A 24375-nucleotide genomic window follows, 5' to 3' on the forward strand; every position below is an offset into this window, starting at 1 on the left:
GAATACTGGGTGAGTGAATGAGTTGAGTGCGTGAGCCATAGAATGATTTTACATGCGTTAACACGCACTTCGTTTAGTTTCGTGGTGTTAAAGAGACACATCACTTGGCTCATGTCCATGTTCCGCATTAAGTTTCATGTTATCAGGGTGATGTTTCTCACACGTTCCACTTGGGCATCAAACAAAAAAAGACAACTTCTAAAAGAGTTTGAGGTGTCGGCAGTCGGTCGGCGGCCCTTGACTACATTTCAATTTTTTTAGTTTTCTTCAGTTTTATGTGTTATAAATTATAATTACTTAAAAGTGATGTGAATATCAAATGAAGAGGATATGCTGAGGGGTAGCAGTGTATTGGTTAAAGGTGTGTGTTAGTATGTTAGAATAATATTTTTACAATTATCTAAAGTAATATTTTTAGTTTATTAGTTGACTTGGCATAGCAGGGTGTTTAGTGTGTCAAACAAAAAACTGGAAACCACAAGTTCTTTCCAGGCAAAAAAAAAAACATTTTTTTCGATAGTCAATAATTTCAAAAACAATTTGTTAATGTAAAAAATGCATCTAACAACACAAAATGTAACACAGAATTGAGTATCAAAAATATCAACCAAGAGAGAAAATTTTAGAATTTAAATTAAAGCGATATAATACTCTTAAAGAACCTACATAAAGGCAACAAGTACCAATACGCCCACATGACTAAGTTCGGTCATAAAGGACGATATGCTTAATTAAGACCATATCCAGCCGCCTATTTTTAATATTTCGTTTTCATTATATTTATTATTAAATTTTTTGTTTATTTAATTTTTTTATTTATTTTCTAATCTCAATTTTATTTGGTTTTTTTCTTTCATTATAGTTGGTCATCAAGAAAACCTGTGAATGGTGGTTCTACCGCAATAAATGCAGCAACATGTCGACCCATTGGAAACAAAATGCATTTCTCATACTCACCACCTGCCTATTTATACTCCTTGGTTTGATAATCTTTTTTTCACTGCCGGTCAAGGAGACAATCACCACCAGACCACCACCTCTACACACAAACACAATTAGTAACTGGTCAACAACAGCAACAACAATCACTAGTATAGCAATAACAAATCCCTCCCGAAGTGAGGAAATAACAACAACGACGACGAGGACAACACCGACCCATACGACGACGACAACGACGAAAACAATCACAACGATAGATACAGTAGGTGATGGAGGTGGCGGTGGTGGTGGTAGTAGTGATATCATTGTAAATGTTGACGATAAACTTTACGATATAACCGATATTACCTCGTATAATAATCAGACATTTGAAGGTGATGAAGAATCCTGGGGTATCGGTGATGGTAAGTATAGCTAAACAATTAAAAAATTGTAGTTTTTGTTGTTTAATTCTGTGTCTAAAATCCTGTCAATAAAATAAAATTTAAGCCCGAAGTGTGATGTTAGAAAGCTCGTGAAATTTATGAAAAACGTATACAACTATGTGCAGCATACATCATACTGGTGTACAGGCTATGATGCCTTGGGGCATTTTAATGTCTTACAACCTGTTTTTGTAAAATTCTAAACGAACGAATTCGAGTGACTCACGACCAAACTCCTTGTTTTTGAAAAATATGTCATTTATTTTTGTTTAGAATCAAAAAAATATTTTTTATATAAATAAAGGTTTGGTAGTAATTCGTTCGAATGGATTTTATTCGAATTTTACAAAAACAGGCTGTTATGCACAAGATAGACTTGTGAAATATTTTTTATAAACAAACTACCCGTTACAATTACGAAGAAATTGGTGATGATCGTATTTCGATATAGCACCCATATTTTGTATGCGATTGACATCAAAGGAACCGTTAAGATCTTATCAAGAAATGGACCGTTTACTTATTCCTCAATAGACCTTTTGTCCCATTTAAACAAATTCCCCTCGGATCAAAATCTAAAAGCCTCTGAAATGTATGGCCAACAGCTCCTGTTTAGACTTTCTTCGGTAAGAGGAAAAATTATTGGGACGAGCCAAAAGTTAGCTGGGGTCAAGTCAGGCATAATGGATGTAATTTTATAGTTCGGATAGAAAATATCCATTGGGTAGAAAATATCCAAACCGAAAACAGACCATATGATACCCTACACGATTGATCCATAACTGTGGCTTGTAGAATCATGAAAAAGCCATGCTTGTTCCTTTGTCAGATCCCTTGCTTCGTGTAAAATTTCGTTGTATTCGGGTCATAATTGTAGCCTCTAGAGCGACTAGAAAATGTATTTGACCCATATTATCCACTAAATTTTAACCGACCATTCCCAAAAATAATAGGGGTCTTCTTTGGCCAGAAATGGTCCTTCATGCAAAAGTTCATGACGATTGATCCATAACTGTGGCTTGTAGAATGTTTACATATTATAACGGGCAGACAAACGGACGGATGGATTAATATGTCTTGATCGATTGAGCTCAGTCGAGATATGATCGGTGTACTAAAAATTGGGTCTATAACCAACATTTGGCGTCGTTACAAACTCATGGGGCCACACAAAGCTATAATACCCTCACAACATAGTTGTATAGGGTATAATTATAGATATTGGCCTAAGTTTCCAGCTAAATCACATTCGGCATTTTTGGATTTTTGTCAATCGAAATTACTGTAATTTTATATTTTGGAATCTTCCTACAAAAATATTGGCCCACTTTTTAGGGTAGCCCCCGGTACCAGTTTTTTTTACAACCAAAATGAATTAATTTTCCCACCTGAGTGTCTGTTGTTTGGTATTTTCTCCTGGTAGCAATTTACCTATAAATAGATCTTCTATAGACCAAAATCCTCCTAAAATCCTACTATGAACAGAAGAAGAAACGTTTATATACAGAAGAAGTAAACTTAGATGCTTCCGATAAACATAATACACCCTGGAGTTCCTTCTAGAGATCTTTTGTACACAGAAGATAACTTAGAGATCATATATAATCAAAATATCTCCATGAGATCATCTTTATACAGAACAGCTTTTAGAGGTAGAATATAGAATATTTTCTTGAGGCTTCTATGGTCAGACGATATCCAAAGATCTGTTAGAGGCCTTCTATAGGCAGAATGAACTGATATTAGCTTAAGACATAAGACCGCCTGGATACCTTCTGTAGTCGCCTGTCTATCTTAATTTGTAGCCGTTTCACGTATTTTTGGAAATTACATTATTCTAACTCAATTCCTTGTATATCCTTGACATATGTAATCGTGTTTGTTTATTAGCTTTCTAATGGAATACATATAGGGTATTAAAACCGGTTTCATAATTTAGAAGCTATTTAAGGTATTTTAAATAAAGAAGGCAATTTAAAGTCTTCCATAAACAGAAGACATCTTAAACAAGAACTTTTTAGTAGACTAAAACCCACTTCAGTTATGGATTTTCTTTGATCAAAGACAGTTTGAAGTATATACTGCAAACTAGTAGAAAATTTCCATAACTCTGTTTTTATCAGATCTTTAATGGATCTTCTAAAGATGTCTTCAACAGGTATCCAAGTGACTGAACATACTCTATACCTCACCTATATCGAAGACCTTCTATAAATAAAAACAATTGTTTGTTGAGAATGTTTTTGTTTTTTAAATATACGAAGACCGACTATAACGCTTTTGGCATTATATGAGTCTTCAATTGAACAATACCTTCTATAAGTTTTCTATGAATTTTTTTATCTCTTGAGAGCATAGGATCTCTATTAAGCTAACCATCTTACTCAAATAGTCCTTGTATTAGTTTTGTTAATCATTTCCCCATATGATGGGGCTGCCATTTATTGTTGCCTAGAATCATCGCCTCCTTGAATTTTGTGCAGTGGTCTTTGTCCTTACTTATTTAGTATTGCCCTTTTCTTCTGGGCGGCGCTTTCTCCCGCCATTCTTATTATGTGTTATCTTTTTGTGTAGATGGCGAGATTGGTTATTAGAATGCCAGTCGACTTAAGATGCCTTCTATGAAAAGAATGGCACCTGAGAGGGAAGATATTTAGAAGTCTACTTAAGGAAGAGGACCTCTTAAGACCTTCAATAGACAGAAAATCTCTCTAGACAAAAGAATTTAACGATTTTGTTCTTTTTTTCAATGTCAAACCTTTTGTGAACAAATCTATTTTTTAACTAACAAATTAATTTATTTATTTTTAATTGTTTATTTATTTTTTGTTCTCTTTTCAGATTTATCAAATGATATAGAAAATGATATCGAAGATATTAACCATAGTATCCCTGATGAATATACCAGTGAATTTGTGACACCAATTAAATTTCACAATTTTACATTAAATGCCGAAGATTTGTTATACGAATCGAAACGCAATTTAGATAATAGCAATAATAATGGTAAATATATATAATTTTTTAAATTAAAATAATATTTTGAATTATAATATTTTCGATGAAAAAACTAACAACATTTTACGAAAAAAACTAAACTTCCAAATAGTTCAAATGAATTGATAATTTTGCCAACGTTTAATTACAGCTCTTCCCTCAATAACTTTAGTTTTTAATTGAATTGTTTTATTTTTATGTCTATGTCATTGCAGATTATTATTCCGCATTTAGTGGTACGGGTACATTTCGTAGTAAATCTAGTCAAATCTGGGATCCACATCCGGAATATATATTCAGTGCATTTGGACAACGTTTGCATTTGGTATTACATCAAGATACCTCATTTATCCCAGCCGAAACATTTAGGGTATGTGAAAAATAACAAAAAAACTACAACAACATAAATAATAAATAAAAATAATCCAAAACTGCGAAAATAAGATTTTTAATAAAGATTTGACAATTGGCTTGATTGTTGGATCTAAAGCAAATATATAAATGAAAAAAACCGCCTCTGTTACAGGCATAGTTCCTTTTAACTAATTCGTTCCGGAACGGCCCAACTCTGACGCATATGAGTACTGGTTATTATTGGATAAAATAAAATATATACTGATATATAGAAATGTTTGTCAATTTTTGTTGGCATAGAAGTAAAATACAAAAATAAACTTGAATACATTTCAATCATATATTTAAGAAGATAAATACACCATTTAATTCCCATTCAGTACTTAACGACCAAGCTATTAATTAAAATGTTTAAACAATTTAAAGATAGAAACCCATGACTAATTGCACAAAAGAAACTTATTTGCATTTAAGACAGCCAAGACAATCCCAACATTTTTTGAATAAAAAATGAAACCTAACACTTGCCTCAATGATAAATGAATAAGAAAAAACATAATGGGTATTCCATTAATGAATTTTGATTATTTCAATGAAACAACATTTTTTTATTAATTATAAAATTTTAAATTTATATATTTTTTCTATTTTCACATTTATTTTTCAACCCCTAGGTCATTAACATTTTAAATAATCGCAGCGAAGAAATTGATCTAGAAGAGGGACACTATTTGGGCTGCTACTACAAAGGTCATGTAGAAGGTGACGATCAGTCAGCGGTGTCTGTGTCACTCTGTCACGGCATGGTAAGTAGAAGCGAAGGGGAAACCTCCAGGAGTCTCTCGGTTTAAATTGTTTTAATTAAATTCAATTAAATTTGTTGTATGATAAACATGGTTCCAAGGAAGATATTCATAATTCTAGCCTCTAAATCAACGTAGTTGACCCATATCATTTTCTAAATATTAACCGACCATTCCCAAAAACAATAGGCGTCTGCATTGGCCAGAAAGGGTCCTTCATGCAAACGTTCGTGGCGACTGGTCTATAACTGTGGCCTGTAGAGTGTTTACATATTATAATGGACAGACGGATGGATATGACGATAGGTGTACTGCTTAGGACCAATATTACGCGGACCAACATTTCCCATAGGGCCACAGAAAGCTATTAAACCCATACATCATAGTTGTGTAGGGTATAATTACAAATATTAGCCTAAGTTTCGAGCTAAATCACATTCGCCATTTTAGAATTTTTGTCAACCGAAATGACTGTAAATTTATATTTTGGATTCTTCCTACAAAAATATTGGCCCACTTTTTAGGATAACCCCGGTACAATTATTTTGGGGGAATTGGGTACATTTTGCACAATAATGACTGTAATTTTGTGGGTTGAAGTCTCATTAGGTAAAGAGTTATAAATATTGGCATATACTTCGGGATAGCCCCTCTATAACAGTTCCCCTATTATTCGGTATTTTTGATACATTTTCTTACCGATATGTCAAATAATCCTACCAAAAATTATATATATCGTCTGTATTAGCTGTTATTTAGAATTCTGGGACGTTTGTGGATAAACAATTTTTTCACAGCACACTTTTCCAGGGAAAATATTCAATACAGCAAGTGGCTCCAAAGGGGTAGACAGGGGGAAATCTTCGATTAATTTTCAGAGTTATTTTCTTTTATATAAATAAATAATCTGATGTTGGTCTTCTATAGTAGAATAATATTGAAAATTTTTGTAATAAGATTTGCAACCCCAATTCAGTTGGTCCTAAATCATGAAAGTCCAAAAATTTAGGGATACGTTTATATGGGGGCTATACCTATAGTTCGACTAATAAATTTTAATATTTTGACAATATATAGTAGGGAGATTTCCCAATAATTATTTTGAATAAAACATTCAATATGGGTCTACGCCACACAGACCGGCGGATATGGAAATAGTCTTAGAATTGTCTTCCAATCAAGAATATATATGGTATAAAAATATTTTTCTTATTTTTCGAGCGGCCGATCCTAAAAAGTGATGTCTTTGTAGCCATATTCCTCTATAATTAAAGAGATTAATGTCAGAACTTGATGATATAAAAAAAGTATTAAAAATTATTAACATTTATATTCATATAGAGATATATTTTATTTTATTGTTTATTAATAACTAAGACCAGCTTTTAATTAACGCCTATAAGCAGAAAACACCGTTGCAAATTAAAAATTGTATTTCTCATAAATATTTGTTTATATTATTAATCGACGATCAAAATAACATTTTGTTTCTCTTCTTCTTCTCCATCTACTTCTTTTTTTCGTTCTTGTTCTTTTTTAATATTCTTAGACGGGTTATATTAAAACAAGTTTCGGTACTCTGCTCATACAACCGGAGAACAATCAAACATTTAACGATTCACATAGCCCCAATGCCTCCGCAGCTACATCTGAAATCGTACACAAAGTCTGGCGACATTCACGTCGCAATGCCAGACATACTGTCTCCGCTCTTGACATCGATTTAGGTGAAATCGACAAACAACAGAGCAGCGGCGGCAATATGCCCAAGTTGAAGCGCAAGAAACGCAATTACGAAGGCAATCAATATACCATTGAACTGTTGGTAGCCGTTGATCGGACGATGCGCGAGTTCCACAAAGAAGATCTGACGCCATACATTCTAACGCTGATCTCGATAGTGTCAAATGTTTTTGCCGATGCCAGTATCGGTAATCCCATCAAAATTTCGGTAGCCAATATTTTGGTACTAACCGATTTTAAGAAACGACGAAAATCCGGTTCATCGAATCAGACAGTTTTGGAGGCGTTCTGTTCACATGTAGCCACAAATGGTTATCACTATGATACAGCGATGCTAATAACAAGGTAAGTGAGAATCAAACATATATACTTACATAAAGACAGACAGACTGCCATAGAACGATGAAAATTATGACTAGATATGATTTGGTTTATTACAACAACCTTGAAGGGGCGAAGCAAAATATGAATTCTGTGTGCGGATTTCAGACATGTCTGCGGACATGTTGTTTATCTTTCGGTGTCAGGGTGACCGCTGGTAATTCGTATTTGATTTTTATGTTTCTGTTTTTTTTTTTCGTTGACCTTGCAGAGATAAGATTTGTCGCAAAGATCGAGAAACCAAATGTGATACATTGGGTTTGGCTGAACTTGGTACCGTTTGTCGTCGTAAATCCTGTTCCATTGTACAGGATAATGGTTTACCGGCCGCCTTTACCATTGCCCATGAATTGGGACATATGTAAGTGTTACGATTTTTTACTAATTAATTTTTATAAACATGTGTTTTTCTATTTTTTGTTTATTTATTTTTAGTTTAAATATGCCACATGACGATGATTATCGTTGCAAGCAATTCAACAAACCCGGCGTGAAAAGACGTCGCCACATCATGTCCAGTGTTATGGAACGTGATATTCATCCATGGTCATGGTCGGATTGCTCACGCCATTATGTCTCGGAATTTTTTGAGTAAGTTCAAGACTAATTTTAAGGGATGTACGAAATCGGAAACCTAAAATTTTATTCTATGAGACATTCTGTATATAAAGTGTTTAATGCACCATTTATATATAAGCTTTACCTAATTCTGAGTCGATCTCTATAAATTTTTCAAATGGGTCTATGTTTTGGCATTTGCCTCATACAAAGGCTCCGCCTTATTTCAGGAATTTAAATCGCTCTATGGTTATATCCGAACATCAGTAACTTTAAATTGGCATTCCGGGATATTTTTAATAGGAATTTTAATGGTCCATATTCCAGCCGAAGTGTTTGTAAACTTCTTAACAAAATTTGGGCCCATGCATTGACAAAGTCCTCATATAAAGGTTTAGGTATTTTCAAGGTCTTTGGGGAATTTTCTATACATACAGATTTTGACATAGCCTCCATGAAATAGTCCTGGCCAATTTATGGACTGTTTTTCCAGATGTTTATTGTTAATAAACTTCTTAACAAAAAGTTAAAATATGGGACCAAATTTCGACAAAGCTCCCAATATTGGTCCCCATCAATTGTTGATATTTTAATGATCCTTGGAGATTTTTTCTATATTTTGACAAAGTCTCCATGAAATATTCTGACCCATTTTAGGTATTTTGATAGGCCATATTCCAACTGTAAAAAAACGTCTTCCAAACATTTTCAAGTATGGGTCCATGTTATGACAAAGCCTACATGTAAGAGTCCCACACAATTTAAGAATTTTTATTTTCCCACCGAAATGGCTGTGGTTTGGTATTTAGGGTTCTTGGTAGGCACGTGGTCTCCATATAAAGGCCAAGGATATAGAACTAAATTTTTGAGCAGACTTATCACAAATTTTTGTAATTATGCCGCTTCCATTGAAATTTGCCAAATTTTGCTTTCATTTTAGATCGGAAAATCTCCCAATATCTATATTTGTTCACGTTAAGGTGTTGCCCCATACGGCACTCCAATTCCGCAATTTGTGATTTTATGAAAAAATTTCATTAATAGTTGCTGCAATTTGTCCAAACTTCCTTGGGAATCATTGTCAGTATAGGTGCACTATTTTAGAATATCCTCTTTATAATAATCCTAATCGGTTTTCAATATATCGGAAGTTCAACCAGTCTTTCCAACACCCTCCGCTGAAATCAAATAAATATCAGTATCCAATGGTAATACTGATACTTTGTTCTTGTCATTCTTTTCATATTATTTCTTCAATTGTAATCTCATGTTTTATCTCCTTCCCTCCCTCCCAACCACAGAAAAGAAGATACCACCTGCCTTGAAGACACACCCACAAAATATGTACCCAATTACAATACCCTACAACCGGGACAAATTTATTCCCTCGATCAGCAGTGTCAGCTAATACATGGCAACGAGTCAGTGTTTTGCCCCCACGAAGCCGATTGCAAACGTTTGTGGTGTAAATCCCACTATAGTCACACAAATTGCCGTTCTAGTCTACTACCCTGGGCCGATGGTACACCATGCAATGAAAATCGTTATTGGTGTATGAAAGGTGAATGTGTACCACGTGAAGGTTATCAACCGCAAGCAATTCATGGTGGTTGGGGTCCATGGAGTTCATGGTCACCGTGCAGTTTAACCTGTGGTGGTGGTGTACAAGAAAGTCAGCGCGAATGTAATAATCCACTACCGAAAAATGGTGGAAAATACTGCATAGGGGCAAGGAAAAAATATCGTTCATGCAACACACAAAATTGTCCACCGGGCACAATGGATGCTCGCGAACAGCAGTGTTATCAAATGAATGGTCGCCGTTTTGGTATTAAGGGTATTGCGCCGGATACGAAGTGGATACCGAAATATGGATGTAAGTAGTAGATTTTGAGCAATATTTGACGAAATGAACTGAATTGCGAATTTATATAAATAATAAAATGTGATTGTTCATTACATTGAAAATAATAATGAGTGGTGGTACAATACATACGCTTCGAAATAAAAATAGTAACTGAGATCAATCAAGTCAATATTTGACGAAACTAACTAAAATAAGAATTTACATTTGCAAATAATTATAAATGATTACACAGTACATTGGAAAAAATAATAAAACATGTTTGTACAGTACATAAGCTTCGAAATAAAAATTAAGCAACTTATCAAAAGGAAAGTGCAGAAGAGATCCGAGTCGCCTTATAACAATTCATTTTAATAATTGTATAGCCTCGGTCTTATATTCCCGATATGTACTGTACAATCACATATTAAAATTTTCCCAATAATATTTAATTCAAAATCCAATAGAATTTGTCATTCCCACTTATTTCATTTTCATTATTTCCTCCTCCTTTTATCCATTATTTTCTTTTCAGTATCATCCCACGATAAATGCAATTTATATTGCCGTGGTGAAAATCGCAATACCGGCTATTTCCGCCTGGCTGAGAAAGTCATCGATGGTACCACATGCTCCTTCGATACATTCGATAAATGCATCAATGGTGTTTGCCGGCCGGCTGGCTGTGACAACGAACTCAATTCCATAGCTAAATTGGGTGAGTAAAAAAAGAGAAAAACAACAAAATAAAGTGCAGCTAAAATTAGCATTTAGAACAAAAATCAAACAAACCATAAACATTCAGCACTGTACAAATGCCAACAACATTTCTATTCTCTAAATATACATTTAACAACCGACACATGAGGAAGATTAACCACCGCCACCATAGCAAATGATTCATGACGAACCAGTCGCATCATGGGGTGCTCATCTGTGCGACACCGGTGCTATTGCAAATATATATGTCAATGTCACTCATAATCATCATAACAAATAATGAAATGTCTCATCATTATTATCAGCCGCAGCAGCAACAGCACCACCACCAATTCAAACACCCTGGCTGGCGGGCTAGCTGTAGTAACAGCATAATTTTTGTGCAAACTATTCTGAATACGAGGGAGGGACTATAAATTGCTAGAAATAAATTATGGGTATACCCTCAGTGATAGTTTGGGGGTATTTTCGTAAATAACTATATCTATAATAAATATATTCTTAATGTGAAGCAAATTCCGCCCGTATATGGGAGTTGTATTAAATTCTTAACCGATTTAAGATAAACTTTACAACGAGACGTTTATATATGTATGTCGCCCAATTTTCATAAGGTGGATGGAGAGTGGAGAGTTTTTTTGAAGGTACCGCCCTATTTTAAGTATTTTAATTGTTTTAATGTCATTTTCCTAAAACATAAATTATCGGTTCGTGGTCTTAATTTCCAAAAACTTGTCACTATTGGTTAATATTTTGACATATCCTCCATTTTAAGGTCCGCCCATTTTATATATTTTGAAGAGTCCATGTTCTGACAAATCCAAAATTTGTTCCAATTTTATATAAGGATTTTAAAAAGTTTTCCAACCGAATTAATTTTACATTTTTGATTCTGAATTAATGGTGAATATCTCTAACTGTCCTAACATTTATCATCAAAAACGGTTTTATTGTTGTACAAATTATTCCCCTACATAGAAAATTTATTATTTAATCATATATTATATAAAGAGTGTTCAGAAAGTGTTGCCAATTTTCGGATTTTAGTACTTAATGAATTAAATTCATAAAACTTGTCAGAGAGGGTAAAAAACCCTTGGTAGTGTGTTTTAATGGTGTGTTTTTTTCATGGCACATAAACATTATGTAGTTTCGATTTTCCTCTTTTACATTTATCTCTTATTCTGCCTTTACTCGTTGTCTTTTAGACATCCATGTTCACATATTAAGTCACAATTCGAACAATTATCACATACAACAATGTTAATCCCTCTGACCTACCGTGTGCTCGTATCGAAATAATTTGGAAAATACATATGCGAATTTTGTAATAACAATGTAATGTCTGAAATAAGCAAACAATGAAGTGCTAAACTAACCTCAATCGAGTAAGTGGAGAGAAGGAGTTTCATAGCAAAGAGGAATAATAGCCATACACAACCACTATGTGAGGGGAGAGAAGGATTGTCTATGTCAGAACAAAACACAACCGAACAGTGAATGGCTTTTTTTCTTGGGAGTAATACATTCGAGAGAATAACAAATGAGCGCAAAAAGTCGTAAAGTAAGAAGAAGAAAGAAAGAAAGTTTTGGTATTAATGAAACTTTTAGATATTTTTGAAAAAAAAAATAGTAGCTTTACTCACGATTATAAGAAATTTTACTCGTATTTCTAAAAGAGTTACATGGACAATATGAGTCGTTTTTTCGAATTATATCCGAAGGTTCCAAGCAAACAAAGGTTGGTGTACCACTCAGTAGCTGATCATGCTTTCTAAAATAATTGGCTGCAATAGGGATACAAAGTCGAGCACAGAAGTCGGCTTTTAGATTTTTGCCACTGACCAAATTTTATACTTTTCGATTTTGGTCTATGACTAAAAGTCGACTTTTCAACCGGTTCAAAATCGACTTTAATTTCTAATACAAAATTGATTCTAATACAAATTATACCCTCAGCCTTACATATATTGATGGTGTATTTATTATATTACGGGGAATAAAATTAAATTAGCTTTCGAAAATGATAAAAATCAAAAAAATTGGTTCAAAAATGGATGCCTAGGCATATTCTCTAAAGGAAATATGGCTCTGTATCGTTTCCTGTTACAAACCGTTATGTTTGTAACAGGCAAACGAAACGAGAATAGACCCATAGTTCCTTTAGAAAATATTAGATCAATACAAAAATGTGTATAAATCATCCATTTTTGAACCGATTTTTTTTGATTTTTTATCATTTTCGAAAGCTAATTTAATTTTCTTCCCCGTAATATAATAAAACTTATATGGCTTATATGACTTATAATTTCATCGTACAGTCCGAAGAAAAATAAATTTTGTCATTTTATGCGTATTTTTTCACAATTCAACCGCTGTAACTCAGCCAATACTCTACCGATTTACCAAATATATATCTTGCTTGAAAGGAAAAATTGTACTCTTCGAAAGACAAAAAGAATAATATAAATCCGTTATAAAGTAAGTAAGTTATTCAAGTTTCAAATGGAAAATCCATGAAACCACGTTTTTCTCTATATTTACCGTTATAAAATTAATTTTCGAAGTGACCCAGAAAAACCAAAGGTATTTTCGTGATCCAGGGACTCCAACTAAACGGAATTGGTACATTAGAACGCCTGAAAAATTTTCGTGTCGCACAGTGTAATTTTTGGTAGGGAGATTTGTTACCATATACGACTACAAAATACCAAATTTCAGCAAATTCGGTTGATAAACTCGCTCAAGAACCCCAAAATACCGAAAATTGGGGGTACCCCTATATAGGGGCTATCCGAAGAAATGGATCTATATTCATAATTTTTTGTGGGGAGATTTGATACCTATTAAGAACTCAAAATACTAAACTACAGCTAATTCGGCAGAAAAATACGATCAAAACCCCCAAAATACTGAAAATTAGGAGGTACCGTTATATGGGGACTACCTTAAAAAGCGGACCTATATTCATAATTTTTGTGGAGAAATTTAGTACCCAATAGGAACCCAATGTAGTAAATTTCAGCGAATTCGGTTGAAAAACGCGCCCAAGAACCTCAAAATACCGAAAATTGAGGGTCGCCGTTATATGGGGGGTACCAGAAAAATTGACCTATATTTATAATTTTTAGTAGGTTGATTTGGTACCCAATAAGAACACAAAGTACCAAATTTCAGCGAATTCGGTTGAAAAACACGCTCGAGAACCTCGAAATACCAAAAATTGGGGGGTACCCTTATATGGGAGCTATGCCTAAACGTATAGCCCATCTTCGAACTTGACCTGCCTGCAGACAAAAGACGACTCTATGCAAAATTTGGGGGCTCTATCTCAATTTGGTTAGACGATAGACTGATTACAACAGACAGACGGACATGCATAAATCGTCTTAGAATTTTACGCTGATCAAGAATATATATACTTTATAGGGTCGGAAATGAGTATATCGATGCGTTACAAACGGAAAAACAAAACCAATATACTCTCCATACTATGGTGGAGGGTATAAAAAAAGAGGTATGTCCCCCTCATAAAGTTCGGACCGGTTGAACTTAACGACATTTTTAGTTGTTTTTACTCAAACTGTGCTCTAGATACGAAATAGAATAAGTGATATATTTTTCTTAAAGAAAACAACAACAAATTACCCATTGGAATCGGTTCCGCCTAATTTAGTTATTTCAAAGATTCCCCAATCTACATTCAGCTATATTTATTATACGTATTCATAATTTCTTATATTCATATTTTTTACTTATTTTTTCTTTTCCCTCTCTCTCTCTCTGTCTTTTTCAGATAAATGCGGTGTTTGTGAAGGACGCAATGACACATGTCAAGATATTGCCGGACGTTTTTATGTCTCTGATTTATTGAAAGTGCAAAAACCTAAATCATATTTCTATCATGTTACCACAATACCCAAAGGTGAGTTCTGATTCAAAAAAAAAAAAAACACACACACACACACGCATGCAAGCATTAATTACCTCATTGCAAGGAAGGTGTATGAGGGTGCGTGCGTATGGATTACGCACCTAGCTATTTTTAAGACCTCTTAATTGTTTTGTTTGTTTTAATTTAAGACGATTTGTAGCGCATTGTGTGAATGTGTCGGTGTGTATGTGCGTGTTTTTTATTTTATTTCATTACAACTCGTATTAATGATTAATGACTTGATTTGAGTCAATCAATGTTTTTCATCGCGCTAACATGTCATCGCCAATCATTGATATGCTGTCAGCAATGCCGGGAAATAAGACATCAGTTGCATTTTAAATGTAATTGGTTTTTAGTGCCCCTATGGAAATATAATCGACACAAAAACATAGTTTACATTACAAGTGTGTTATCATGACAAATATTGTATACAAATGCTAGCAAGGCGTGGGGTAAACGGGGTGAGTGGTGCATGGTGGAACTTTTGTGTGAAATGTCAGCAAAAATGATTTAATAGTTTACATGAGCCACGGGATGTGATTGACGTGCAAAGTTTTATTAATTAACTTTGATCTGAGGTGTTTATTTTTAACACTAGTCGATATTTTTTTGTAATAAAATTATTTACACTTTTAAAATAAATTAAGAAAACAATGATTTTCTAAAGAATATTAATTAACAGGCATGGTAAAAAATTATTGAAAATTGCTCCTCTAAGGAATATTGATTAGGGACATGGTAAAAATATATTATTGTTAATAAAGATATATTCTTAAGAGGGTCCCAATTTACGGTTTCAAAAAATCGAAAAACGTATTTTTGTCCCTTAAACGCCTCTTAAATAATTTCCTACCATTCCATAAAATAAATAATAAAATTCATGAAAAGTTCTTGTATTCCTAGTGATGACTCCCTGTGTTGAGTCCTATACATTCACAGATTTTTTCCAAGTGCATCTTCTCAATATTCCCCATGAGAAATAGCAACAGCAACGACAATTAAAATATAATTACATTTCTTCTTCATTGTCATGGGGGGTTGGAGGTGTTGTGAAATGTTCCAAGTGTTAAATTATTCAATACCCTCAAAGATTATCGGCATTAAACATTCTGTTCGACAACCGTTGTGTTGTTAACACTTTAATTCATTTGAGGTGTGTACTACACAATGCGTGATTGTCATTAGAAACACTGTTTTTTTTGTTTTTTAATTTTCATGAATAATAATAAAAATTCTATATCCCGGTACTGGGATATTATTGCAAAATCATTTATTAGCATCAATAAACAATTAGCCAAAGGCGAAGAATGTTAGAATGGCAAATAAATCTTCTATATTTTGGCGTGTGTACACATTAAAAATTAAACAATCAAAAAATAAAAAATTAACAATCCAAAAATAATAAAAAAATATATTAATAAATAATACTACGACTACTATAATATAAACCTATAGTACAAAAAAAAATATACAGCAAACCGATACACTACAATATACAACCATCAATATTATTAATATTCTTTTAGACCTTTGGTCTCTATACAGACCATTTGGCCCCTTAAGACTTGTGTTTTCTATACAGACAAATTAGCCTCTATAAAAACCTGTGGTTTCTATACTGGCCAATTGGCCTCTATAAAGACCTGTTGCTCCTATACTGGCCAATTGGCCACTATAAAGACCTGCTTTTTCTATACAGGCCAATTGGCTTCTATAAGAGACCTGTGGTCTCTATACTGGTCAATTGGCTTGTGCTCGCTATACTGGTCTATTGGCCTCTATACTGGCCAATTGGCCTCTATGAAGACCTGTGGTCTCTATACTGGCCAATTGGCCTCTATAAAGACCTGTGGTCTCTATACTGGCCAATTGGTCTCTATAAAGACCTGTGGTCTCTATACTGGCCAATTGGCCTCTATAAAGACCTGTGGTCTCTATACTGGCCAATTGGCCTCTATAAAGACCTGTGGTCTCTATACTGGCCAATTGGCCTCTATAAAGACCTGTGGTCTCTATACTGGCCAATTGGCCTCTATAAAGACCTGTGGTCTCTATACTGGCCAATTGGCCTCTATAAAGACCTGTGGTCTCTATACTGGCCAATTGGCCTCTATAAAGACCTGTGGTCTCTATACTGGCCAATTGGCCTCTATAAAGACCTGTGGTCTCTATACTGGCCAATTGGCCTCTATAAAGACCTGTGGTCTCTATACTGGCCAATTGGCCTCTATAAAGACCTGTGGTCTCTATACTGGCCAATTGGCCTCTATAAAGACCTGTGGTCTCTATACTGGCCAATTGGCCTCTATAAAGACCTGTGGTCTCTATACTGGCAAATTGGCCTCTATAAAGACCTGTGGGTCTTTATACTGGCCAATTAGCCTCTATAAAGACCTATAGTTACATGAGTATTTGTTCTATGGGAAAAATTACCCACCACACACAAAATGAGGAAATATTTCCTTTGCTCATGTAATTATTAATAACAACTACAAATTACCATATAATTAATATGGGTGCACCTATGTATGTATGTAAATTTAACCTTATAACCCTTCCATAAACAAGCATGCCGATTGAGTTCGTGAGATTACCTATTGTTAGTGTCGTTGCTGCCGTTTTCAAAATCGTAAAATATCAATTTAAATAATTAAGCAAAATTGTTCAGCGTTACATGCCGTTTGATTGACACAAACACACACAGTCTTTATCAGATTGAGTCCCCTCCAGCTATCAGAACGTGTAATAACTACTAAGAGGCGCCAATAAAACAAAACAAATCCCCCAGTAAAAAACAAATTAAACAATCTGACTATCACAGTAAAACAAATGATTTAGGCGCCATGCTAACAATTGCGGATGATAACGATGCCGATTATAGTGATATGACTACAGTATTTTGTCTGTCATATAATATTTGCTTTATGTTGAGCAGGGGGGGGGCTCTTCTATGTATTTGGGTATTTATAGTTTGTACGTTAATTAAAATTACTTGAATAACTAATCAGAGTATTCATAAATTAATTTCTGCTAAACATGGCATTCCGGGTTTTTGAAAGTTGACATGCAGAAAATTGTCAATATAGGTCCAGGTTTTGACATAGCCCTCATACAAATGACCAGTCTAAAAGGACTCTATTTCATCAATTCAAAGATTTTTTCTGTACCAAAAAATATTATATTTCCGTGCCTCGGTATTATCCCTGAGAACTATAGGTTTCCCTGGGATTGTCTTTTGCTCACCTGGAATTTTATAATTTTTTAATTATTATTAATATTTTTGATTTCAGGTGCCTCCAATATTGTTATCGAACAACCCGGCAATCATAATGAAAACTATATTGTATTGCGTGATGATCAGGGAAGATCCTTGATGAACGGTGATCAATTGTTGACGGCCTATCACAACATTAGCTATTATGCTGGAGTTGCCTACGAATATAATGGTTCGAATAGTACCATTGAGCGGGTCAATACCACATACACCAAGAAGCTGAAAAGGGATTTACGAGTTGAGGTGAATAATCTTAAAATACTAAATCGAAATATTTGTAACAAATAATAAATTTATTTTATGTTAGCTCCTCTCCCTAACCTCACACAATCAACGGGACAATGACACCCTACTCCTAACCTATTCCTATACGGTGGACAAATCCACAAACTATGTCGAACAAGATGTCGAAATCTATCGTTGGGAAATGCAGCAATGGAGCGTTTGTGATTCCCTGTGCCAGGGTACAATGCATCGGACACCAGTTTGCATGAGTACCAGCCAGGGCATACAGGTGGCACCAGAATTCTGTGATATTCAATCCAAACCGCCAACGGAATACCGGGCCTGCAATACAGATTGTGTTTTGACGTATGTAACATTATTGCTAAAAAAAATAGATTAAAAAATAACTGTTTTATGTTTCTCTTCCTTTCAGTTTAAATCTCACCGGCATTTCGGAATGTTCGGCCCAATGTGGCCAATTGGGTACACGTGAAAAGACCTACCATTGCATACAAACCTTTACGGATTTTGGTCGTTCAAATATTGTCGATTTGAAATATTGTTCGGCCATTTATGATATAAAAACACATGAAGAATGCCGCGAGGGCTGCTGGAAATATACGGACTGGATGCCGGTAAATTTTCTTACATGAGTTCTGTTTTCCCCCATTTTCCATTTATATAATTGTTTTCCATTCCCCCACCAGTGTTCACGTTCCTGTGGTTATGCCGTACGCACCCGTAGTGTATCCTGTTACTTTAATAACTCATTTGTGCATGATGGTTATTGTAATTCGAAAACCAAAGCAAATTTGCATGAAATCACCGCCATTTGTGACCTAGAACCATGTCCGACATATTCGGCACCTGTAAGTTTTACGGAGAAGCATTTTAGAAAAACCACGGTCCTGTTTTTTTTTCTATAAAAACACACCCCAGGTTCCTGTGGAATTATTTTCTTCAGAAAAAAACACACCTTTGAGTCCTAATAATGTTTTTCTATAAAAAAACACAACATAGGTTCTTGAGGAATTATTTTCTGTAAAAAACACACCTCAGGGTTCAGACGATTTTTTTTCTTTAGAAAAACTCACCTCAAGGTCCAGAGGCCCTCGGGGTCCTGAGGAACTTTTTTTCTACAGAAAAAACACATTTCAGACTCTTAAGTTTTTTTTTTTTTTTTTGAGAGAAAAACACACCCCAGCGTCCTGAGGAATTTTTTTTCTATAGAAAAAACATCTACGGTCCTGAGGGTTTTGTTTCTATAGAAAAAACACACCTCAGGTTCCTGAGGAATTTTATTCTGTAGGAAAACACACCTCATGGGCCTGAGGATTTCTTTCTATAGAAAAATACACCTCAGGGACCTAGGTGAAACAAACTGACTCTTGTTTCAATAATGAAAAAACTCCTAGGGCCTAAGGAACTATTTTCTATCAAAAAAAAAACAATAGGAGTCTAAGGGGTCTGGAGATTTTTTTCTCAGGGACCGCCAAATTTTTGGTGTAGAAACTAATATATCTATTTTGTTGTTGTTGTTATAATTCTAGAAAAACTCACATCTGCTGCTTAATAATTGGATTGCATCCGATTGGGGAGAATGCGATGACAAATGTGAAAAGAATCGCACAGTAACATGTCGACATCCTCAGGGTATCGGCTGCAGCAGTGACAAGAAACCCATTAACCGAAGAAAATGTTGCACCATCAAATATGTTTCCAATTGGTCAGCGGTAAGTATCCCCACCTACTAAAAACGTAATATATTCTCAAAAAAAGAAAATTAGAAGAATTACAACAACATGGTAACTATAACTACTAATCTTTATTTGCATCCCTATGTTTTGTTTCTCCTCTTCTTGTTTTCCATCATTTTTTCCATATCACTCATCGTCATTATCATTCTCTATCGATCTTTCAAATTTATTTGGAAAAAAACTCCCGTACAGTGTTCGGTACAATGTGGCAATGGGGTGCGGACAAAGGAAATGCATTGTGCCCGCGTCTATAAGCCAGAAATCAAGGGTGCGCCACGACGTCGTGAGTTTATCGATCCAAATTATTGTCGCCACCTACGCAAGCCCACACCCAAACGAAACCACAAACCATGTAAGGTTAGCTGTAAATGGTCCGTTTCCAATTGGTCCCAATGTCCGACCGATTGCAGTGAAGAGTATCAATCACGTTCGGTGTATTGCGAATCGATAGCTGGCAATCCGATAAATCACATGTACTGTGATGCTTCGAAGAAACCACCCGAAAAGAAGATCTGTAACAATTGTGTTAAACGGGAATACAATACCTTGTCAAAAGTAAGATATTATCTAAACACCTAACCTAGCCTACCGCTACCGATTCAATACCAAAGTTCAGTTTTGCCAGATTAAATGAATTAAAAAACGAAAAAGTAGGAATGGGCTTTTCTGGTCTGTCAAATATAAAATAAGAGTTCCAAGTGCGTTCCATCTTATGCATCTCATGGCATGTTCTTGTAGTCTGTAGTCCTCAGGCTGTTTATAAATTAGCTGAAATTAGAACTCCCAATGATTTTCTTGTTGTTTTTGTTATCTTGTAAATATTAATTTAGTTTGTTTAATTTTAGAGTTTCTAGAATATACTTTGTAGTGTTCTCTTAGCAATCTGGCAATACTGTAAATATTTTCCAAATTCCTCGCCAAATTCTTATAAAACTAATAACGATTTCCTTCTTTAATCTATTTTTGTAACCTCCCAACAGTGCAACTGTGAAGGCTATCGCAGAAAGCGTATCTTCTGTTATGATTCTCGACATCAACGGATACCCTGCCCCACCAAGGAAAAAGTCATCAAAGAGAAATGCCGACCACCATCCTACTGTTATCCATCGTCTTGTTACGACTTGCGGCGCTTCCATAATACCCATGAAGATGGCGAGTACACCATATATGTCCGATCGAAACCGAAACGTATCTATTGCCACGACATGGCATCGACATCACCCAAAGAATATGTAACGCTCAACTCAACCGAGAATTATTCAATTTATTACGATCGTAAAACACGAAATCCCGATCAATGTCCACCCGATTCTAGGCAGTGGGAATATTTGGAACGGTCATTACAATCGGGTCGTACATCATTCCGAAAGATTCGTATCGATATATTTAAGTTGCAGGTCATTGTGGATGATTTTACGTTTGCCGATTCGGTGGGCAATCCACAACCATACGGTTCGGCTGGTGATTGTTATAATCGTCGGAAACAATGTCCACAGGGTGATTTCTCGATAAATATTTCACAGACCGGTTTTCGAATACGACATGGTGTTATTTGGGAGGCATATGGTAACCATGTGAAAATAAAGGAGTCGCCATCGGTAAGTAAAAAAATTAGGTCACAGGAATTTATTTTCTATAGAATACTCCTTTCGTTCTGAGGATTATTTTTCTATAGAAAAACACTCCTCCTAAACATTGAGGGTGTTCCTTTCTATAGAAAAAACACATCTCAGTGGCTTGAGGAATTTTTTCTATAGAAAAATCACACCTCAGTGGCCTGAGTATTTTTTTCCATAGAAAAAAACACATCTCAGGATCCTGAGGAATTTTTTTTATAGAAAAAAAACACAACTCAGTGTCCTGAGGATTTTTTTTTTATAGAAAAATCAAACCTTAGGGGATTGAATAATTTTTTTCTATAGAAATAACACAACTCAATGGTCTGATGAATTTTATAGATAAACACACCTCAGGGACCTAAGGATTTTTTTCTATAGAAAAGACACACATCAGGAACCTGAGAAATTTTTTTTCTATAGAAAGAACACACCTCAGAGACTTGAGATTTTTTCTATAGAAAAAACACACCTCAGGGGCCTGAGGATTTTTTTCTATAGAAAAAACACACCTCAGAGTATTGAGTAACTTGTTTCTGTATAAAAAATACACCTCAGGTGCCTGAAGCATTTTTTCTATAAAAAAACACAACTCGGTGGTCTGAAGATTTTTTTTCTATAAAAAAACACATCTCATGGGCCTTAAGGTGTGTTTTTTCCTATAGAAAAAACACACCTTAGGGTCCTGAGGATTTTTTCCGTAGAAAAAGCACACCTCTGGGTCCTGAGGAATTTTTTTTCTAAACTCAGCCTATTTTCTAATCTCATTTTTTTTTCTTCCAGAATTCTATACATTCTCATCGAGCTTTGTGTGGCGGCTATTGTGGTGGTTGTCGAATTGCCGATGAAGCACCCCTCTTCCTTGATGTGTGATGCTGCGGTTGACAATGGGACAACTCAGCCCCCTTTCTTTTTTTGTGGGCAGTTTCACAAAACTGCAATTGTTTGGTGCTAAAAACAAAACACAACTGTTTTCGATTTGCTTCCAAATTGTGGACGCCACTGTCGCGTCCATGAGGTCCGAAACGAAAGAAATCGAAATTTGTATTTTTTTAATGCATTTATTCCTTGCTAAACAAAAAGTTCCTATTGGTCTTTTTTGAGGATTTTCTTTGCACTGAGACACAACACAAACCTCCAACGAATTTAACACAACACGAAAACTAAACAGGAAAATCCTTGGAAATAGCAACAGATTTTGGGGACTTTTTGGAGGATTTCAAACAACAAGAAAAAACCTAAACACAAACTAAAAAAAAAACAACTGAAAACAGAAAACAAATCCCAAATGATTTGTGAAGTGGTTGGGAGACCAGCTATATAGCAGTCATCATCTCAATCACCAGCGACAAGACTACCAATATGATGAATCCTTACCAAAAACAAAAAAAATCAAAACATAAACGAAAATTTATCCCCAATCCCATCCCATCCCAACCAAAAACAACAAAAACAAATGCCATCACATTAATCTATCCAAAAAAAATCAAATTCCTTCAAACAATCCTACTCCCCTCACCCACCCTAAAAAACGCTAAAACTTTCACATTTCACAAAACAAAAATTAGTCTCAACAACAAATTTTTTTCTCTTTCCGCAATCCTTTGTCTCTGGGAGACAAGGATATCCAAAACAAAGGAAGAGAGATAGAAAATCGAGTTTAGTTGTTTCCAAAAAAACTTAACGCTCACAGGTTGAGGTTAGTTTGAACAGCAAAACTCATTTTTGCACAAATTTAATTTATTTTTAATTTTTAATACCACTAAAGTTGAATTTTATCAGCTTTTATATATTTATATACAACATATATATGTAAATACTACTACTCTAATAATTATTATTACTTTTTTTTAGTTAGTTGAGGTTAGGTTGACCATACCCTAAACTTTAATTTAATTAAAACGAAAAAAATATCCCAATTTATAATTTTAAGTATAGTTAAAAACAAAAGGCATAATTAGGTGTTTATTTTGTAAAATAAAAAAAAAACACAACAAAAAATAAATCACAGGAATATAATTAAAGCCTTTTGGCTTTACAGGCAAGGTTTTTATATATTTGAGGTTAAGTCGATTTCTTTTTTCTGAAAATCCTCGCAACCTTGCCCCGGTTAATAGTATTAGAACTATAACAAAAAAAAAACTAAACAAAAATATTAATTCAAAAATAATTACGAATACTAACAAGTTTATTATATCTGTGTTCAAAAAAAAAGAAAAATCTAAATTATACAGGGTGCTCCAAAACGTGTAAGTTAAAATGAAAACAAATGCTCTGTTCCCGTACTTCAAGATCTTAATATTTTAATTTGCTTCGATATTATAAAGGAGAATTGGATATCGTAGTAACATTTTTTACACTCTCACAGGTTCTGGAACAGACTAAAAATTAATGAAAGTTTTTTTTTCAGGGAAATGTAAAACAGTGTAGCTCCATTTCTTTCCTTCTATTTCAATACAGTAAAACCTCATGTTAGTGGACACTGCCAATACCACATGACATGAGATTTTTGGTATTGAAATAGTTGATAGGAGTTAAAATTAATTTTGAAAGGTTTTCAGTCTTTGATTTTTGACTCCAGCTCACAAAATTGAGAACCCAGTTACCAAGTTTTTTTTTTGTACACTAAAGTAGTCCTTATGTCCCGAGAATTTAATCTCTTAAAATAGTCAGTCCTCGGGACATGATGATTTTTTTATAGAAAAAAATATAAGTCAGTGAGCAGAGGACTTTTATTTTGTATAGTTATAAAAAGAGCTGAAAAATTTTTAAATGGATTTTTTCTGTACAAAAATAG

The 24375-nt window shown here is 34.5% G+C and overlaps 1 protein-coding gene across 1 annotated transcript; it reads left to right on the top strand.

Annotated features, from left to right (window-relative positions):
* Positions 1–863: 863 nt before the first annotated feature.
* Positions 864–22556, top strand: LOC133329460 (A disintegrin and metalloproteinase with thrombospondin motifs 9). Its single transcript, XM_061537933.1, has 18 exons — positions 864–1346; positions 4209–4373; positions 4580–4734; positions 5393–5524; positions 7071–7609; positions 7857–8006; positions 8081–8236; positions 9505–10079; positions 10585–10767; positions 14566–14694; positions 17997–18223; positions 18288–18571; positions 18639–18840; positions 18913–19074; positions 19756–19938; positions 20155–20517; positions 20943–21560; positions 22362–22556. The coding sequence occupies exons 1-18, from the start codon at positions 917–919 to the stop codon at positions 22449–22451; spliced, it is 4743 nt and encodes a 1580-aa protein (XP_061393917.1). The 5' UTR covers positions 864–916; the 3' UTR covers positions 22452–22556.
* The last annotated feature ends 1819 nt before the right edge of the window (positions 22557–24375 follow it).

The sequence above is a fragment of the Musca vetustissima genome, unplaced genomic scaffold (genome assembly GCF_032173495.1).
Source record: "Musca vetustissima isolate MV318-11 ecotype Yass unplaced genomic scaffold, APGP_CSIRO_Mvet_v1 utg15939, whole genome shotgun sequence".
NCBI lineage: Eukaryota > Metazoa > Arthropoda > Insecta > Diptera > Muscidae > Musca > Musca vetustissima.

Coding starts and splice junctions, on each gene's coding strand:
- LOC133329460 (XM_061537933.1), top strand. CDS start 917: ATGTCGACCCATTGGAAACAAAATGCATTTCTCATACTCACCACCTGC. Junction 14,695..17,996: donor TGTTACCACAATACCCAAAG/GTGAGTTCTGAT, acceptor TTTTGATTTCAG/GTGCCTCCAATATTGTTATC. Junction 20,518..20,942: donor AATACAATACCTTGTCAAAA/GTAAGATATTAT, acceptor ACCTCCCAACAG/TGCAACTGTGAAGGCTATCG.